The 21,997-nt window shown below is 32.8% G+C and overlaps 1 protein-coding gene across 1 annotated transcript; it reads left to right on the top strand.

The window, feature by feature from the left end:
• The first annotated feature begins 4,057 nt into the window (after positions 1-4,057).
• LOC133197674 (uncharacterized) lies at positions 4,058-16,735 on the top strand. The gene is made up of 7 exons (XM_061333803.1): positions 4,058-4,582; positions 5,270-5,637; positions 7,799-7,949; positions 10,400-11,115; positions 11,947-12,199; positions 13,135-13,232; positions 14,736-16,735. The coding sequence occupies exons 1-7, from the start codon at positions 4,141-4,143 to the stop codon at positions 15,651-15,653; spliced, it is 2,946 nt and encodes a 981-aa protein (XP_061189787.1). The 5' UTR covers positions 4,058-4,140; the 3' UTR covers positions 15,654-16,735.
• Positions 16,736-21,997: the final 5,262 nt, after the last annotated feature.

The raw sequence follows: 21,997 nt of genomic DNA on the forward strand, positions 1-21,997 counted from the left end.
CAGGTTCAATAACTATGCAACCACTGGACTGTTACAATGTACTGCATAATTATAAATCTCCTGTGTCTGATTCACTTAGCAATATGACATGGTTTATTAAAAATTGTCTTTCCCTGACAACCAAATTTCCTTCCACCCCCCTTTTTTGGTTGTTTTTTGTTTTTAAAATTTTTCTTTTTTGCTCATCAATTTTTTTTCAGTGAATGAAATCTATAATAGAGCTGTCCATGATCCTCTTGTAAATGAAGCTTCACTGACATAAAAATAAATAATCTAACCAAAAAAAAAAAAAATGCCATATTCCCTCCCCTCTGAATCAAAAGTTTGTCCCCTAGGTACATGCAGATTTATCCTATAACATACACTGTATATAATTTCTGAATATCCGTAGGAGAGGCATTATATAATTGCCTAATGACCAGTAAAAGAATTAATGCATGTACACTACCTTGTAAAAAGTACATGTAGACCTATATAGTATGATTTTTCTTTCAATATGAATTAATTCTTATTGACTGTTATTGATTAAATTTATACAGTTATATATGACTAATGAGAAGAAATTACTGAAAGAGAAAATACACAAAAGAAAAATGAAGAGAAAATTAGCATGAAATTTAGATGGAATAAAACAATACCAGAGTAATTTTGAAATTTCAATATATTTTCAAGGCTATATATATAACTATTTGAAATTACATAGAGGCCAACTCATATAAACACTTTTTTATAGTATTATACTACAGTGGTATACTAGCTAGCCAATATGACTTAAACTACATGAAATGAAAAAAAAAAATGTAGAAAAAAAAAAATAAAAAAATAATGACAGCTGATTTGCTCAATTCTGTAAAGATAACATTACTATGTGATAATTTCTGACTGACATCTAAGGTATGTAATTTTTAGGTAAATGTTTTTTCACACAAAAATCAAACTTAACTATTATGATATTGCTAGTTTTGTTTATCAAAGATAGTTAAAATAAATGAAACTATATATAATCTGACCTGACATAGAACAGTTACTAAAAAAATTCTCCAGCAATAATATTAATTGTTATGAAAACAACACTGATCACAATGAATAGTACACATACATTATAATTATTATTTGATAAATGGGTTTGTGTATAGTGTACATCATCAGGCACTGTGAGTTTGTGTTTGCCAATCAGAGTGGGGTCACAGGTAAATGATATGTGATAGGTAGCAGGTGACCAGTGTAGCATGCAATGCTGAAGTCAATTGATAATTATTTTAAGAACATTGGACTATTAATCATAATTAAATGTCAGGTAAGGAGCTGAAATTTTACACTTTAAAATTTGCATTTAATATATCCTTTGGGTCTCTTATACTGTGCTATGTATGTTTGGCTGTGACCCTTTGTTTCCAAAGCTTAAGGTCAATAGGAAACTTGGTTGCTGCGTGCCAAAGGTCATACAATATGTCAACAGGGACCGAAATACTAAGTCCCTGATGTCAATAATTTAAAATTTTAGAAATGTAAATCATGTAGCCATAGTACCTTCTCTACCCTGGTTACATTCAGAATCCAGATAATATATATAATAATAAAAGTAGAATTTGTATTATTAAGTAACTTCTGTACCCACTGTAACCAGGTCACTTCAACAGTCCTTCAGAAATTTTCTACTTTCATTTTTCAATGGTTTTATACTGTAACCTTTTTGTAACCTTATTGCTAAAGGATAAATAGGGGATGTACCCTAGGGTACAAAAGTATGACCTAAAAACACAGTACCAATTTCTTGCCATATATGCAGGAATGACAACATTTCTTGACAGATTTTACCACAAATTTCTCGATAATCCAAGAAATTGTTATATTTGATAAAAACAGGGACTTATATACTATATAGGTCCCTGATAAAAACAATATTTTTTATCTGATCAGCATATTATATATTACGAAAGCCTAGAAGGGTCAAAAAAGGAATATGAAAAAAAAAAAAGTCGTAATAACGACTTTTTATCTCGTAATTACGACTTTCTTAAGTTGTAATAATGACTTTTTATCTCGTTATTATGACTTTCTATCTCGTGATTACAACTTTCTTACGTCCTAATAACGACTTTTTGTAATTATGACTTTTTATCTCCTTATTACGATTTTCTTAAGTCATAATAAAGACTTTTTAATCTCCTAATTACGACTTTTTATCTCGTTATTTTGACTTAAGAAAGTCATAATAACAAGTTGTTATTACGAGATAAAAAGTCGCAATTTCGAGATAAAAGTCGTTATTATGAATTTATAAAGTTGAAAAAAAGATAAAAAGTCATTATAACGAGATAAAAAGTCGTTATTATGACTTAAGAAAGTCGTAATTACGAGATAAAAAGTCGTTGTTACGAGATAAAAAGTCGTTATTATGACTTTTAAAATTTTTTTTCATTTTCCTTATTTGACCCTTCTAGGCTTTCGTAATATATCATATACAATAAATATTGTAATTTAAGGGGGACATGAAAATTGAAGTCATATGCACACAATGAATTATATAGTCAACATTGATCTTGCATTTTAGAACTGATGTAAATGATGATCTATCTTTTACTAAAATATGTAATGATCTTTTAGAAAAAGATAACTACACATTTTCTGGTTTAAGTACTGAAATAAATAATGAAATTGGACAAAAATTGACCATTTGCCAGTGATTCAACTATATGTGGTTTTCAATAATATATGTGTAATGATCGATGTATTGTTCGGAAATAACAAGAATTTTACTAATTGATGAAGATTTTCTCCTGATTTAAATTTGTTCGTGTTTTTATGCAAAAGTAGTTCATAATTTACTTTTGCAATAGCCGAAATTTTCCCACAATTTAATTTAGAAAATTAAGCAAAAAATAATTTGTTGTGTGCGCTCGTAATGGAAGCATTAGGGGCATATATAGTTTTTGGTATGTATTTCTGTTTGTCAGCAAAAACTTAAACTATGTCCATAACTACTAAACTGTTGGTTCTAGGGCTTTCATATTTCAAATGTGTATTCTTTGTGACAGGACCTTTCTTTGGGTACCAAGACATTTGACCTCTTGACCTTGCAGTTTGATCTACTTTTGCAAAATTTTACCTTTAACCTTGCTCGTAACCTTTGAATGGTTGGTGCTAGGGCTTTTACAGCAAGTGTGGCATGCAGTGTGAAGTGCCGATCATCATTGCGAGCCCTTAAAGCAAATTCCAGGGTGAAGAGAAGATTCGGACTCTCTGCACTTTGATCAATAGAATTTTTTCCACAGCAAACTCAGTACCCAAAATGTTCCTTAAAATTGCATAAGGCATCCAAATGAATTCTTCTGATATTAACCAAACAGAAAAATAAATCAACCTTGATTTAATGGGTAATGCAGATAGATGGTAGATTTTTTTAAACTTTTTTTTTAAAGAACTGGCAGGCACACTTCAGACTTCGTTAAGGAAATATGCAACTAGCAAACAATGTTATGTTACATCACAGTGTAGACCTTCCAAATGTCTCGTGGGTTTGAAGAGGTGGATCTAAGTTAAAAGTGAATAAGTGGACTATTCAATAAAACACAACTGTGCTTGCCCCAACAGTTGCACTGTCAACATATTTTTTCAAGTGTATTTCATATGACCAGACTATTCTTTGGGTACCAACATTTTTGACCTCATGTCCTTGACCTTTGAGTTTGACCTACATTATTAAAAATGTTAACCTTCCCTGTAACTTTTGAATGGTTGGTGCTAGGGCTTTTATATTTCATTTAATATGTATATGTTTGGTACCAATATTTTTGACCTTGACCTTTGAGTATGACCTACATTGAAAAACTTCAACCTTAGCCATATTTTTTGAATGGTTGGTGCTTAATAGGCTTTCATATTTCATGTATTCCTTGTGACAAGACCTTTCTTTGGGTACCAACAGTTTTGAATTCTTAACCTTGGTGTTTGACCTACATTTGAAAACTTGAACATTGGTTTTGAGCTGCCATACGGGGGCATCAGTGTTTCACAAACCCTGCTTGTTTCTTTTATTTTCATGTATTTTTACAGAGAAAATGTCAAATGTTTCTTGAGAAAAATTCTTTTTAGTTGCATCAATTTACACTAATCAAATGCCATGGCTCACTGATAATAATGGTAAGGACAACCTGTAGAACATGTTGTCAAATTCTCGACAAAAAATCAAGAAGAACAATATTTTCTACCACATTTGAGGTCTTCCAACAATTACACGAAGTGTTGGGTCGTATTCCACACGAAAGTGATGGACATTCTAGATATGTGTGTAGTCACTGTTATAGGATATTGAAGAAATTGTATAAAATTGACTATGACTTGATACACAAGTTGGATGAACTGAGAAAGGAAAAGTTCGAGTTGATAAAAGCTCTGCGTGAAAATCTGACTTTGGACAATATTCAGTCAACTAGTGAAAGTGAGCATTTGAATGTGAATTTCACCACCCCTACAGAGTTTGTGACAAGCAAAGATGTATTACTTAATGAAGATGGTTCAATGAGAAGTAGGCCTTTGATGTATTCACCATCTCCATTAACAGTTGAGAGGTGTATATCAGGTTAGATGAAACTCTTTAAGACTTTATTACATTTTATTACTTATGTAGCAGTTATTTACAATTAAATATTCATTGTGAATTTCTCATTAAAATATTGTTTATACAGCTGTAGAGTAGATTTATGGATCAGATGCCCTTGGCTAACAAAGATGGGTTCACCCTAACACATTGATTCACAGAACTTTGTTAACAAATCAGTTTATGGAATACTTTCAAAATGCTACTCCTCTTTCAGTTCAGTTTAACTTTGCACACTAGTAGACTATACTAAGATACATAATTCTATGTATCGTTTTTTTATTTGGATTAACGGTGTTGCCTTGGTTACTAAAAATAGAAATTTCTGTGAACTTAAAATGCTACTCCTCCTACAGTTTTAGTCTGATTGCAATAAATCTTGCCACAAAAAGAGACTAAACCAAGGATCATTATTCATTGCTGTTGCATAGTTTCAAGTCCAAGTGCTACTTTTCTCTACCTTTGTTTTAAGTACAAATCAGTAGAGCTACAGTCTCATCAAAGACTTCTGTTTGTTTTTTTTCCATCCAATGTAGAATTCTTTACTTTTCATCAATAATGTAGAATAGGTGATTAAAAATTGACAAAAATGAGACGTGATCATTTAAGAAAAGTTGTAAAACATTGAGTAAATTGTTTAATATCAAACTAATCCTTTCATAATTCCAGATGCAAATTTCAGTGAGGTTTCAGTCAAGTTAGAGCGACTAGACCAGGAGTATGAATACAGCAATGCTCTTCAAACAGAAGCTGACACCTTTACCAACATCAAGACTGATCCTTCAGAGCCAGATGAGAACTACAGTGTGCCCACTGTATCACAGTGTCCCCCGCAAATTGGTGGAGGGTCCCAGACTTCCATCAGCAGGCCAGTGATCTCATCTCCGCCTATCAAAAATAGGGCACAACTTCTCAATGGAGGACCTAATTTGCTTCAAGTGGCAAAAGAACCCTCCAAAAAACAGGTCGTATCACTGGTTAAGGTGGCAGCACCAACATCCATGGGTACTACGATCAAACAGGAAGTGAATAAAGCAGTAAGTATAGGCCACCAGATTCTCTACAGTATTATTACTATGACGGTATTATCATTGTAGGGTTACTATTATAATGCCAAATGATCTACATAAATTTCCACCTTATTAGTAATGTATTGTATTACTTTTCATATAAACAATATTGGAAATTAAACCATAGGTCATTAAAACAGTGCTAATGTATTTTTCTACAAATTTATTTTTGTCGCCAGCGTGGTGCAGTGGTAGAGTGTCTGCTCTTGAGTCACAGAGTAAGGAGTTGATACTTATGTCACAGGTTCGAATCCCACTGTGGGACGTGGAGACCGGTCCTTCAGATGAGACCGTAAAAACTGAAAATAATCACAATGTACATATACATGTACCAGTACATGTATTTGTATTTTAAGTTCCTGAGCTCAGGTAAGCTTTTCTGATCACCTATTGTCCAGTGTCTTTCTGTTTTTTCTGTCCATCCATCAATAAACTTTACACATTTTTAACTTTGTGTAGACCCACTATTATTTTAGTCTCACTTGCCATAGAAAATATTTTGTGAAGGAGATTCCTTAAGGTGGCCAAACCATTTTTCAGGGGGAGATAATAAAGATAGTTTGATGGAATCTTTTAAAATCTCCTCAATCACTACAGGACCAAAAAAAAAAAAAAACAAATTCAAAATTAATCAAAATCAAAGACTCTGGGGATATGGTTAGGCCATAATAGAGGATCAAACTTTAACATAGGGATTAGGTCTGAGTATCACATGGTACCTAATGATATGGTACATATTATGATACTGTTATATGATAAGACGCATATCATGATACAGCTGTCAGAAATAGAACAAACTGATATCTTAATTTACATATTTTTGTGTTACTTACCTCCACAGTAATAGAAAATATAACATGATTATTTCAACATTGTTAACCAAGGTAAAATTTATTATTCATAGTCTAAATATTTGTTTCTTTTTTGTCTACCTAGTTTTCCACCATTTTGGAACATTAAAATTTGTTATGTAGAAAATAGATTTTTCAAGTAGGACAATTAGAATTAACTTGTACTGTATAGCATACATACCTGATGATGCGATATGTGTATCGTGAGCCCTTGTGATATTATGATTGATGTATTGCTGTATTGTTACACCGCTAGTGGGGATATACAGAAAAAATATTATTCTTCTCAACAAGAGTAGGGCCATTATTTTTAAAATGATATTAGTATGTAAGCATCCTTGTGGACAGGTAGTGCTGATTCACATCACACATGACCCTGGGGGATAGGATGCAGTCACAGTAGGGTTTAAAGATTTGCATATTGATATGTTGGAAAAAATCTTTAAAGAAATCTTTTCAAAAACAACAAGACCATGGCTAGCCATATTGATTAATTAATATGCAAGTATCCCAAGTGTTTCCGTGTAGTACAGATTCATATTTCATCAAATTATGATCCATTGGGCTAGGATTGAGCTAGAGTAGGGATTTAAAGTTCACAACTTTACATGAGAATAAATCACTTTTTATATAGAAAACTTTATTTTTAAATCTTTGTGAGACTGTCTTCTCATGAAAAATTTCATCCTCATGTATAATTCTCCTTTTATAGATTATTTAGAGCAATAACAAATTTGTGGAAAAAATTTTCTCACTTATAAAAATCAAACAATAATCTCATAAAAATAAGGTGTCACAAAAATTTTATAATCTACTATAAGTTAGGAAATAATAAAAATGTTTTCAAGTGTAGCCGAGCAACACTAAATCATATTACTATACAAGCATTCTCTAATATGTCGATTCAATTTTTTTAAAAATTGTGAATCGTAGGTGGGGCCAAAAAGAGGATCAGATTTTAGTACATGCAAACAGGTGGAAAAAATCTTAACCAGATCAGCAAGGCCATGTTAATTCATTGTTATTGATAATGAAGCATCCCCATGTTTTGTAAATTCAAGGTTGATTTAATCATGACCTTTTTGAGTAGTTAGGGCCACTAGAAGGAGTCAAAATTTCCATGTGAAAAAAGAGGAGAAAAATCATTAAAAAATTAGAAAAACAACAGGGCCAAGAATACTCAAGTGAACATTGTGAACCATGGACCTCTTTTATTTTGTATCAATTTTATTATATACTCATCTTAAGATTTTTACCTTTCCTTTTTTATGTTTCAGTGCTTAAAGCTGTCTCAAGATGGGGAGCAGTCATTATTTTTGTCTGTAAATGTGGAGAAGAAATTAACTAGCTATGTGGGGTCAGACATGGGCCGACAGTTTCTAAGCAAGCGTCCAGATATAAAGGAACAGTTTTTCAAGTTTTGTCAAGGTAATTCTGTTGCATTAAATTCATATCTGACAAAAGGATATTTAAGGTTTAAAGATTTAAAAAAAAAAAATGCCATATTTCTGTCAAAAATCATTGAAGTGGAATGAAATGCAAACTTGATCTGTGTCTCATCATACCAAAAATCAGCTCAATATCTACAAGTGTTTAGAAAAATAATGGGGAAAACCTATTGGGACAGACTGACAGACAGACGGACTGATGAGGAAGAAACTTATAGAGCCCTCCAGTTTCACCGGTAGGGGACTAATAATGCAAGTTAGCTTACATTGTTCAAATAATTTAAAGAATGTCATGTCATGCCAATTTTACAATATCATCAGGGTTTGACATTAACTTTATAACCATACTAGTCCAAAAGACTAGTAGCTTTTATAAATTACTGGTTCTGCTTATTTTTGCCTAGTCCAACTGCCAAAGGTAATCAGCCAAGATGTGAAGTAGTGAGAGTGTGCAAGGGTGCTTGCTCTCTCCCTATTGTAGGGGTGTCTGTGGGGTTCTCCCCTGGAAAATTTTTCAAATATAGTAGCAAAATCCTGCATTTCTACTGAAATTTGAGGAGATGGAAATTTAATGACAAATTTTTAGCTTCTATTTCACTGATTCTCACTTCGAACTACTACAACCCCTTAGTGAAGATTTTACTCTTTCAAATTTTTGGGGTTTAAATTTTTATATCAAGTCCGTAAGCATTTGATAGTCTTTTTTTAGAAAGCTTTTGAACACCTCTCATTAGGGCCCCGCAAGGATTTGCGGGTGCCCTATAGTAATCACTCTGTCTGTCTGTCTGTCTGTCCGTCTGTCATTCTTCCGTCCACAAATTTTCTGTTTTTTTCTAATGACTTTTTTTAGGGTTGACCAATTAAGTTCAAATTTGGTATGTTGGTTGAAGAGGCAGTAAGACATATTTTGATGCTAAGTTTGGTTCTATATGTCATCCGGTTTGGAGCTGGGGTGGTGGGGTAGATTCCTTAACTTTATATAAGAGTGAATGGGCAAAGAGAGATAAATGCTGAGAATGTTCCTATTGTAAACTATGAAAGGCTGCAATGAGTCTCTTGGGATTAATTAACTTTCCTCTTGAAGAAAATCCAAGCATTAATCTTTATCTGCTACATTGAGATTAATTAACACCTCTGTCTGCAAATGAAGTTTGTTTTAAAGTTAAGGTCAATTTTGAATGATGTTTACATTCTCTGAAATGTGGATTTAAATAATGTTCATACTTTATTTTGGTAAAATACACAATGAGTTATGATTTTATTGAATTCTAAAAACAAGATTTACATGTAGATAAAGATATCTTTTTTATTATGATTTTATTTTTTTTTTTTTTTTTTTTTCTTCTTTTTTCTGCCTTATGTAAATTCAAGAATACTATTTATTTTAACAGGTATTCAGATAATAACCTCATTCTATCATTGCTGAAAAAGTTCTTATTGTAAACTTAGAAGAAGAAAAGGTTGAGAGAGCAGTATAATTAATCCCCTGGGATTGATTATCTTGCTGGTTTGCAGAAAATTTTAGAAGGTTATCTTTCTGTCACTTTAAGATTAATTAACACCTTTGTCTGCAACTGATATTTGTTTTGAAGTTAAGGTCAAGCCTGGGTGATATTTGCATTCACTGAAGGTTGGCATTTTAGAAAACGTATGCTTCATTCTTCTTTAAATATACATTTAATTTAGTTATTATAGATATGATGTTTTTTACTGCCTTATGTAAATACAAGGATACTATTTACAGGTTGTTGGATATTTAGCAGTTGCTATTGCTTATTCTTTATATATTTTTAAATTTTTGTGATCAAGTAAAAAATTCTCATCCCCTAATCTGCACCCTTATATTTCTACCCCTCAGCGGGGCCCTTGCTGACTGGTCAGATTTCTAGTTTAATCTGAATTCAGATGAGTTGCTTAAAATAATATGATCATTCTAGCTTATGCAAAATGTCACACTTTATTGTCTCTTTAAAAACTTGAGCCAGTGAAACATGGACTTTCATGCCTCATATACAGTTCACAGGTATTGCATGGCTCAAAAATAATATTTTGAGTTAAAAGAAACTTCATCAGATTTTTTTACTTAAAATATTAGAAGCAATAAACTTAAAATCATTGTAATCCCAACCAAAATACAGTTGAACTTTGGTATCTCAAACTCCAATATCTCTAATACCATGGATATGTCAAAGTGATTTGAAAGTCCCAACCACTACTACCGCTACCTTACTGTATTTGAACCTCAATATCTAGAACCTTGTGAAATCTTTAAGTTTTTTCTCAATCCAGTAGAGTGCTAGGTAATGAGGTTTGGCTGTACTTTGATGTAGATTGTGCACTTGACTTGCTGTGTTTTCAGCTTACCTACTTGTATACAAAAAAAAAATTCAAAACATTAAATAAACAGTAGATCACCTTTTGTCATTGCAGTTATATACAACACTGAGAAAGAATACAAAACCAGTGAAACAGCAATGCATGATCAGTCAACACAAGAAAAACAAGAACCAAAGCAAGTTACAAATCAACCTAATATCCTTCAACAAAAGGGTCCACCAGGCACTCAACACACAATGACCCCAGCACATTTCCCAGTAGCAGCACAGGGGAGGGGAACTGTACCTATGACAGGGAACCAGCTTCATTCTGTAGCACAGCCTCCAACTGTAACACATCCTTATCTCCCCCCAGCTACCAAAACAAAGCAAGATGTTTCAGAAATTTTGAGTACCTCCAGTGTAACAAATATTAAGGGTATTATAGTTTCACAATCTGTAGAGTCTGGTCGAAAGAGAAAAATAACTCAAAAAGAAGGTTCTGGAGATGAACCTCTGGAAAAGCAGCCATCACCTTCAGGTATAGATAAGCCATTTAGAAAGAACATCAAAATATTAAATAGAGGAGCAACCAAGTCCATGCCTTTGACATTGGGACAAACACTAGAAAGTAAATCTGGCACTGGTTCAACCCCCATAATTATAGACAAAAAATCATCAACACAACAACCAAGAATGAGTCATGAAATTGGGAATACAGGCTCCACTATGAAAAAATCCCCCAGTTATGGAGAAGATCTAAAGAAGGATGTGAAGACTTCCTTGTCAGAGAATTCCTCCACATACACAACCAGGAAACTGACAAGAAGTGTAAGGGTTTTTTTTATTAAGCAAACTGAAATCAGTTCCATTGTAATTGATGAAACGAGCAGAATTTTGAAAGACTTGAAGGCAAATTTACTTAATACATAGAATGAACTTAGGTTTAAGAAAATGCAATTTTATACCCCCACTCCGGAGGAGAGGGGGTTATACTGTTTTACCCTTGTGTGTCTGTCTGTCTGTGTGTCCGTGTGTCTGTCCGTAACAAATTTTCGTCGCAGTTTTCTCAGCAACTACTCATCACAGATGATTGAAATTTTAGCACACAGATTGTTTACGCATGCCATATGGTGGGATTAATTTTTGTGCGAATCTGATGTCAATTTCCTGTTTATCAGTGCGTCTGTCCGTACAATACATAACAAATTTTGGTTGCAGTTTTCTAAGCAATTACTCATCGCAGATGCTTGAAATTTTTAAGCACACTCTTTGTTTAGGCATGCCATATGGTGGGAATCATTTTTGTGCGAATCCGATGTCAACTTCCTGTTTATCCATGCGTCTGTCCGTGCAATACATAACAAATTTTGGTTGCAGTTTTCTCAGCAATTACTCATCGCAGATGCTTGAAATTTTAGCACACTCTTTGTTTAGGCATGTCATATGGCGGAATTTATTTTTGTAGGAATCTGATGTCAACTTCCTGTTTATCCCTGTGTCTGTCCATAAATGAACTTGTGTATTTACATCAGAGCTGGGGTATTATTAGTGAGCATTGGTTCTTGTTAATCATGTTACTAGTAAATTGATTAAGTTATTGAGTTTTTCAAATCTTAACAATATGTTTTAATTTCATGTTTGTATATTACATTTTTTCAGGTAAAAAGAACCAAGAAGAAACCTGTTAAGCCTGGTAAAAACAATTTTCAAGCAATAAAAGAAAATTCTGATTCTAATCCAAATCCTCAAGAAAAGACTGATTCAACTCCAAAACCTTACAGCTTCAGACAGCGAACAAAGAAAAAGAGATTTGGAGATGATTATGTTGAAGATTTCAAAAAAGGTTTAAGGGTGAGGACAAGACACAAGGGAGAGATGGAGAAGGGTAATGATGAGGTGGTGGTTTGTCAAGGTAAGCTTTATAATCTTTGAGTACCTGTGTTTTCCTATATACTGTTTTTTGGTGACACCTTAAAAATTTTGGTGACACCTTATTATTGTGAGATAATAATTTGGTATTTATAAGCGAGACAAATTTTTTGTGAATCTTGTTAATTGTTACTGTATAATGGATTAATTTATTGACAGGTAAACTTTAGTGAATTTATCTTAAAATTAGCCATTTAGTATTAACATAATTAATATTTAGTTATTTAAGGAATAACTCTAATTTCTTTTGACAGTACCTATGATTGAATTATAAGCAATGTTTATTTTTCACATTGCCAAGACCATTGCTAATAATGCCAAAATTAGATGGTTGTTAAATATTCCCGTTATACGGTTACATAATCCTTGACAATACAAATATAAGCGAGAATGAAATTATGGCAAGTATGATAGATGGTCTCAAAAATAAAGTTCCCATGATGAAAATTAATATTCAGTTTTTCCATGTAAAAATTTCACCTCATATTGTGGTCCAAGCCTTTCTCCAGGGGCCACATGATTTGAACAAGCCTGATGCTGCACTACCTGAAGATGCTTTCACTCTAAGTTTCATCTTTTCTGGCTTAGAGTTCTCTAAATGTTTGTTTCTAATTTTTTATAATTTCTTAGTTATTTCCTCTTGAAAGAGGGAAAACAAATATGAATCCCCTTTTCCAAAGAATATGATTTGTGGCAAGTAGCTTTCAGCTCAGATGAGCTAAAAATAAAGATTACACCCATTTTCTTAGTAAACAATAAATATGAGTAATTTTTAATCCACAGATTAAACCAAATTTATGATTCTGTGGAATTATGACCTTGCGGAAAAAAGTATGCTCAGAGTGACTATGGAATACCCAGAGATGACGCAATTTTTTAAATATTATAGTTTTATCATGAAGTATTTCTTGTTTGTAGGCAACACACTTCACCAGTGTGACTTTTGTAAAGATGTTTTCATCCAAAGGCAAGATCTTCTAAATCATGTGACAACACATACACTAACATTCCCATATGTAAGTAAATATATTGTAAATCACATATTAAGAACTTTATTATTAGATTGATTTCACAACTTCTTGGTGATAAAATATAAAGATTTTTTCCTTCTATTTAAATATATAAATGTGAAGTGTTTTTTTTTCTTTTTGAAAATCTGGAAATTTTTACGTTGATTTATTTTTGCGAATCTGGTTCAAAAAGCTGTTGATTAATTTTTACGTTTCAAAATTTTGCGAATTGACATTGGTGCTAAAATTAAAAAGCGCTAAAAATTTTCATAGCAGTTTATAAGTTAAGGATGTAGTACATACAATAAATTACGCATGTACATACAATATTAAACGATGTCAACATTTAATAATTGGATTATAAGTTACGCATGTACTTACAATAAATTACACATGTACATACAATACTAAACAGTGCCACTAAACAGTGCCAATGTTCAATAATCACATAAACATATTAGAATTTAAGAGATAAAACATCTAAACTATTTAAAGTTTTCATAACATTTTAATAAATCAGGCATGTACAAAAAATATATAAAACCATGTCAGCTTTAACTAACCTTCAGATAAAAACATTTGTTCTTAGATAAAACAACTGGCCTCTCTTTCTTAGAGAAATAATTTAAAAGAGATATACTGCCTGTCAAACCATCGGACATGTTGAATGTAGTGAAGGCAGTCTTACGTACATATTGTCACGGGTAATTGGCTTGTAGTATAAACAGATTTCTTAAAATGACCACTGCTTACAAACACCAGTTCATCTTCTTAAAAAATAGTAAAAGAATTTGTTTTCATTTATTTGTTGTTGATTTATTTTTAAGAAATATATTTTTGCGAATGCAATGCACATGCAAATTTGCTAAAAATTTATCTACAGCAAAAATTTCCTGATTTATGGTATATAAATGTGAAGTTACTTACTTATTGAGACCCTTACACACAAGGCAGCCAAATGTGAAGTAACACGTGTCTTTAAAAGATAAAAAAAAATTTTCTCAAGAAAACATTCTGTCATTTAAAGAAACTATTTAAAATATTTTTATCAAACTTCATATGCTGATACATTAATGGGAGCAATTCAAATGCATCAACATTTTTATGCCCCGCCATGAATATGGCCATGGTATATAGAATTTGTAATGTTAGTCTTCCGTCCTTCTGTCCTTCCCTCTCTCCTTCTGCCTGTCCTTCCGTCGCACTTTGCATTTAGCTCAGTTCATGTTGACTTCAATCGAGACTGTTGATATCCTTGTTTCATCAACTTGTTTGTCGCTAGCTTGCCTCCTTTTAGGAATTGTTTGTATATAGAGCATGCCTTGGGTATTCTCCAACAGCTGCAAGGTTAATGCCTGTACTAAAAAAAACAAAGAAAGCATTTTATTAATTAACCCATCCCAATCAAACAAAGTCATTCCAATATATTAGTATCTGTTATCAAGATACAAGACTCCTTTTAGGTTTGTCTTCTTAACCTGTTTTCTTTCTTTCTTTTTTTGTGTTTAGATCTGCAAGGAGTGTGGAAAGGGCTTCAAAAAGAAATGGAAACTGAACCTTCACATGATTTCCCATGTATCTCATCATCCCTTCCAGTGTGATATTTGTGGAATGTCCTTCAAAATGGAGGCAACCTTGTGTACTCATATAAAGCACCATAAAGAAATAAAACCTTTCAAGTGTAACTACTGCCCTCTCCAATTCAAATCAGAAGAAGAATCCAGTAAACATATGCTCCATAAGCATATAACATCTGACAAACTCATAAAATTCAAGGTTTATAAATGTGAGTATTGTAACAAATTGATGTGTTCAAAGGACATACACATGCAGCATATTCAGATGCATAATAAAGGAGAGAGTCCCTTTGTCTTCTGTGATGTGTGTGGGAGATCATTCACAAAGCTAGCCATACTAAATGCTCACAAAAAGATGCATCTTGAAAGAAAATATCACTGTGACATATGCAACTTTTTTTGTATGGATGCCCACCAATTCTGGAAACATTTTCAGACAATGCGTCACAAATTTAAGGTTGAGCAGAAGAACCACATAAGGCACTTAGCTGAATCAGGAGAGAGAAACATGATGAAGGCAACAGAGGACACAGGGGTTGTAGACAGCATCTCTGTAAAATTGGAGGAGGATGTGTCCATATTAGAGGTGCCTAGGAGAACACAGATCATCCTCGATGATGAGACGGTAATAGTGGTGAGGGCAGCTGATGACTCCCTACAGAACGAGAGGCTCCAGCAGGGGGAAAGCAGTGAAACTGAGGGGCACCTTCAGGGTTATTGGTCAGACACTAGTGGCAATTTGTCTTCCATGGAGCTTGTACCTGTGGAGCCCTATCCAGTGCATTTGTCTAAAGTTCAGCAGAGTGTTGAATTATCCAATCAAATCAAAGAAGAAAATATGAAAGCTTAAAATTTCTGTACATGTAGTTGATACATTAGTTAAATCTATTTTTTTCTGTAGATTGACACTGTGGTGATTGACACTGTGGTGTACATGTATAACAATAAATTTTAGAGGAACTTTGTCCAGCCTCCTGATTGAAAAAACCTGATGGTAGAAGACTTTACATTATATATGCAATAGCTTATGAGTTGATCATAAACTTTAATTGTCAAAAAAATAATGATAGGTAACATTTTTTATCAGTATACGTAACATTTGATGTTATGCTCAAATGAAGTTGGGGTAACATTTTTCTTTTTGCTTTTTTTTTTAACTTAACAAAGGAAATATGAAAATTTTAATCTCATTTATTAGGCCAATCTTTTTTAAAAGGATTATTCCTTGCATCAAGTCAAATTGATTAATGTGACTTGAACAAAATTTGTCACTGTTGCAGTGGAAACAAAAGGGGGAGGGGGGATTTTATTTGGAATTTGACTCTTCTAAAGGCATTTAAAACTGCATACTGGTAATATTGATGTGCAAGTGTTTCCCCAGATATCTGAGGTTTGTAATTACCATAATGGCTGCTGTTGCTATGGAAACAAAATGGGTAAATTTCTGAAAAAAAATTAAGTTATGCAAAATTTTAAAAGACTGGTGTAAGGACAGGTAAGAATTGCTTACTCTGCTTTCATCTTCCATGATGCACCCTTGCTGGTTGGGGTCAGTTTGGGTTGACAATATGCTATTGCTTGCAGTAGCAAATTATCCAGTTCTGTGTTTGAATTCCTTAGCTTCAAGGATACATGAAAGGCAATTTTTTGTTGTTCATTGATTTTGTAGAGTACCCTAAGTGTACCAGACTATCAGTATTCATGTGTACTTGTTTTATCTGCATTATGATTTACATCTATATTTACATGTGTAAAAATTTGTGAATCAGCTATATGTTTGGAATGTTTTTAAATGCTTTTCTTCAAACTTGTACATGTATGGTTGTATTCTTTCTAATTGATTGCAATCATACAGTTAGAAAATTCACAAGCCAAATGCAAAGAAAATATAACTCTATAAATCTCATCTTGATTAAATATTTCAGTGTGAAATGAATTGTCTTTTTCTCTTTTTACATGAAAAAATGATGAGTTTAAGTTGGGGGAGATATATTGGAATCAGCATGTCCATCTGTCTGTCTGTCTTGGTCAAATTCAGGAAAACTTGGTACATTAGTACACTGTACTAAGATACACAATTCTATGTATGGGTTTTCAATTTCGACAAACAGTGTTGCCATGGTTCCTAACAATAGAAATTCATTGAATTATTTTCAAAACGCTACTCCTGCTACAGTGTTTTTCCAATTTCAATAAGATATGGTACACAAGTACAATGTACTAAAAATATTTAACTCTACTATTGATATTTGATTTTTTTCTCTTTTTGGATTTCATAAAATGTTACCATAGATACTAAAAATAGAAATTTCTTTGAAATTCTTTCAAAACACTACAATTTTGGTCCAATTTCAGTAAGACTTAGTACTCTGTAAGATATACCACGTATACACCAGTAGAGCTTCAGTCTCATCACAGAGTTGGGGGGGGGGGGGGGGGGAGTACATCATAATCTGGAACTGTTTTTTAGAACTAATGCTTTCATGGATTAAATACAGACCAAGAGAGCTTACTTTTCAAACAAAAAAAAATTCTTGGTAAATATTGCTATAGCCAAAAGCCTAAGGAAATTTAATTGGTTGATGATTTTGACACCTCGGTCATGAACAACTTTTTTGTTTAGAATGAACAACTTTCTGAATTTTCAGAATTTAACAATGTGTGACCTTGTCAATTGTCTAATGACCTTTGTTTAGGGTCATGACATATCTCATTAACATTGTCAACCCTGAGGGCAAGTAAGATCTTAAGTTATTTCATAACAAATTATGTAATCATTGACAATAATTTTACAGTTCAATGATAGTAAGAATTTCATATATTTGAAATATCTGACTTTGACCTCCTCCAAAGTACCATTAGTTATCACTTACTCTGGAGTCACAAGCAACCTTTTTCTCAAGAACAAGCTTCTAATGTTTCTCCATTTTGAAGTTTACAAAAAAAACAATGATAAAATGAAGAAAAATATCAGATGAAAATCTTGATGTGTTAAAGGGTGTACAAATTTTCAGTAAATCCTTGCACTATTTTCCTAGAACATGTCTCCTGACAAAATCAAATCTGCAGATAGATGAAAGGGTGATTTCAGTATATCCCCTCAACTTTGTATACAGGGATATTATGAATTACATGCTGGACTGAAAATTATGAAACTGCCCTCAGTTGGCAAGAAAATAATCTGTCCTTGCTTCCAGTGCTAAAAGACCCCCCCCCCCCCCATTTTTGCAGTTCTGGTGGACAGGAAAAGGGAAACTTGCATGTATGTTTGTCTATAAACAATTTTTCAAATTGCCATTCCATGCTCCAACAGTTTCTGGTTTAATTTTGATAAAAATTTGTAGAAGTACACCAAGATACAGAATTCTATGTATAGGGTTTTGATTTCTAGAGAGGGAGTTGCCATGATTTTTTTGTAAAATTCTTTCAAAATGCTCTCCTTGTGCAGTTTTAATCCAGTTTTAATAAGACTTGATACACCAATACTTTGAACTAAACTACATTATTCTATATATTGGTTTTTGATTTTGACAAACAGTTTTGCCATGGTTACTAAAATAGAAATTTCTTTGAAGTTTTTTCAGAATGCTACTCCTCCTACAGATTTGATCTGATTTCAAACTTGGAACGCAAGTAGACTACACCAAGAAATATAATTCTGTATATTGGTTTTTGATTTTGACAAGCCTTGGTACTGAAAATAGGAATTTGTAAAATTCTTCCAAAATCTTGCATGTACTAAATCTTCTATTAGTTTTTGGTACATGTTTCATGTATTTCAATGAGAGTTGGTACACAAGTAGTATACACTTACTAAAATGCATAATTTTTGTATCAGTTTTAGATTTTGACAACAGTGTTGCCATGATTATTAAAAAAAATAGTCTTGGAAATTTCTGTGAAATTTTTCAGGACGTTTCTCCTCCTACAGTTTTGGTGTGTTTTCAGTAAGACTTGGTACATAACTAGACTGTACTAAGATACACAATTCTTTATCAATTTTAGATATCAGTTTGATAAATATATAACTGTACCATGCATACAAAATACAGATTTTTTTTGTAAAATTCTTTCGAAACTCTACACCACCTACAGTTTTGGTCCAATTTCAAGACTTGGTACACAAGTAGACTTTTCTTAAATATCTAATTAAGTCTTTTTATTCGTTTTTGATTATGAAAAATGGTATTGCCACAATTACTTAATATATTTTTTTGTAATTCTTTCAAAATGCTTCTCCTTCCACAGTTTCATTTCAATTTCTGTAAGACTTTGCACAGTCATTTTTTTTAAGTAGGTTATACTTAGGTCAGTAATTCTCTCTCTCTCTCTCTCTACATGTATAAGGTATATATCGGTTTTTGATTTCAGTAGATAATGTTGCCATGGTTACTAAAATAGAGATTTCTGTGAGATTCTTTTAAACCATTAATTACTCCTCCTACAGTTTTGGTACAGTTTTAGCAAGACTTGGTACATATAGGTAGACTATACTATGAGATATTAAATGTATACTAGTAGAGCTACAGTCTCATCAGAGACTCGTGGTTTCAGGTGATTATAGAAAAAAAACAACACATTTTGTTTAACAATTTTTTTTTTTTTTTACACATTTTGTGTTTTTAAAGATTTGGGTAATATTATACAATTATTGCTGGTTTTGAGGTCAATACGATGATTTAGACACCTGAAGAGTACAATATTCACCGAGCCCGAGGGTGGATAAATCATCGTATTGGCCAAAAAAAAACCCCACAGCAATAATTGTTTTATAATATGATTCAATGATTAATTAAATGACACAACCTCATTAACCATCTTACTTGTTGACATTTACTGAAGTACTAGCTACACATAATGAGAGAAACAGTTGTATTAATTTGGAATGTTAATTTTTTAGGTGCAAAGTAGAAAAAATAAATGCCAGCATATAGGATCAATATTGAAAAAAGGGGGCATTATAAGAAAAAAAAATGACAACTTACATGAAAAAATCTTTGACTAGCCCCCCCCCCCCCCCCCCCTCCAAAAAAAAAAAAGAGGATGATTCTCCCAAATCAAAATTTTATTTGGTGTGATGTTAAGGTCCATAAACGGGGGGGGGGGGAGCTTTCATTGAACCTTTTTATCCGTAAAATTTGAATTTAAAATTTACCTTCTGAAAAAAGGGTGGGGAGAGGGGCAGCCCCCCCCCCCCCCCCGCAACACACCCAACCCTTACCCAAGATTCTATGTGCCTTAATGTTTTGTTCATATGAATGGAAGTCAGGTGCAAGTGACATAACTTTCCAAAACTATTTGTATCAATTTGGAATTTCCCAATCTAGTTTTAATCTAATGTGGAGAAAAATAAATCCTTATATTCACTTGGAAGGTCACGTGAATATAACGTAGTATTTTTCTACAATGTTGGATCTCAGTCAATCAGAGAGACAGGAATTATTCAATCATATAATAATATATTAATATACTTCCTTAAAATTACTTGGGGATTTTGTTCAATTGGTATCTATATTTGGGGAGAAAGTAGAATATTCAGGAGTGTACGTATTCATTTTTTACTTTTTTTATACAGATCCTGCTCCTAAACAATTTCTGATCCATTGGGATCCTGAAGGCTCATTGCTAGCATGACCCAATGAGTCAATATGGACCCACTAATGTTTCAAGATTACCTGCAGGCGCGGATCTAGAAATTTTTCAAGGGGGGGGGGGGTTGAAGAGGAAATGATGAGAGTTGTTATAACGTAAGTTTAAATATAGTTACACGACAACTTTATAGGAATACTACAAGGACTTAAGGGGGGGGGCAGCCAGGTGATAAAACTTAAATTGGCTTAAAATGTTTGACAAAAAAAGAAAATAAATCTCCGAAGTCGGAACCCGAAAATCCTTTGGGGGGGGGGGGCATGGTTTTTTTTTTTACAACCGAATTTTCTTCATATATTAGTACAAAGCCTTTCACTGAACATTTTCTACAGTAAAAACACAACAAATATTCTAGTCCTCTCTCTCCCTCATTTTTTAAATAGCGAATCCAAAGGGGTGGGGGTGGGGATGCAACCCCCGTAATCCCCCTCTGGATCCACCACTGGCCTGGAATAGGATAAGTCAGGAACAAATTTAAAGCTGCACGGGGGAGAAGAAGAGACAAAAACTCTGGAAGCTGATGGATTTCAAAATCAGATAATCAATGTGAGAAGATGTGTAATTGATTCTTTTTTCTATATATAAAAATTCATTTGAATTTTGATAATGTACTATATGCTCTCTAGCGTACAAAACATAACAGTTATATGTCAATGGGGGGTTATAGAGTATATAATATATGCTGAAAGAGGATAACACTAAAATTATAGCTTTGTTATATATCTGTAATTTTTTTTAAATATACAACTTATTAAATTACATTAGCTTGAATGAATTCGTTATAGAAAGCTATTTGTGTTAATTGTATCTTCAAAATTAATTGTATTTTAATATTTACATTTAGTAAATTCCCTCAGGCCTTACATGTGTACATTAATCCAGTCGATTTATCATTAAATTGAAATATATGAAGATAACAAACAGTAATCAAGCTCAAAAGTCCATTGAAACAATGCAAATTTGGAGCAGAGCAAACACGGACCTCTAAAAACATCAGAGATGGGATCAGGTGCCATGGAGGAGTAGGCACCCCTTGTTGACAGGTCATACCTGCTGTGTGCTTCTTGTCATGATCAGGAAAATGGAAAAATCTCTAGAAATTCAGTGTGAAAATGGCCTAACAATTTGTATGATAAATGTCAGTCAACATTCGATTTAATGATAGATTTACATGTTTTTGTTGACAAGGTCATTGTATCGACCACAGAATTTGCAAAATGTTGACTTTAAACGAGACTATTGAAATTCTTGTTTCATCAACTCATATGTCAATAGCTTGTCTTGTTTTAGAAATTTTCGTACATAGAGCATGCTCTTTGGTATCGAATCAACTGGGAGACATAAACTCCATATGCAGGTGATAATGGTACATTGGTACATAAATAAGGGAAGTTGACAATAGAAAAGTTGAAGTCTTCGTGTTTATCATTAAGTTTTTTTGTTAGGTTACCATTAATGTATTTATAAAGTGAAACATCCAAATATGAAAAAGATGTGTCAAATTTTGTGGTATATCTTTTATTTCGAATTCAAAGGGATATCGAA

The sequence above is a fragment of the Saccostrea echinata genome, unplaced genomic scaffold, assembly GCF_033153115.1.
Source record: "Saccostrea echinata isolate AGI-Se365-2 ecotype Australia unplaced genomic scaffold, CSIRO_AGI_Sech_v1 ptg000030l, whole genome shotgun sequence".
NCBI classification, from domain to species: Eukaryota; Metazoa; Mollusca; class Bivalvia; order Ostreida; family Ostreidae; genus Saccostrea; species Saccostrea echinata.

Excerpts from the sequence above, each read along its gene's own strand:
- LOC133197674 (XM_061333803.1), top strand. The coding sequence starts at position 4,141 with ATGGTAAGGACAACCTGTAGAACATGTTGTCAAATTCTCGACAAAAAA. Across the intron at positions 7,950-10,399 it reads GTTTTTCAAGTTTTGTCAAG|TTATATACAACACTGAGAAA; the intron begins GTAATTCTGTTG and ends TTGTCATTGCAG. Across the intron at positions 13,233-14,735 it reads ATACACTAACATTCCCATAT|ATCTGCAAGGAGTGTGGAAA; the intron begins GTAAGTAAATAT and ends TTTTGTGTTTAG.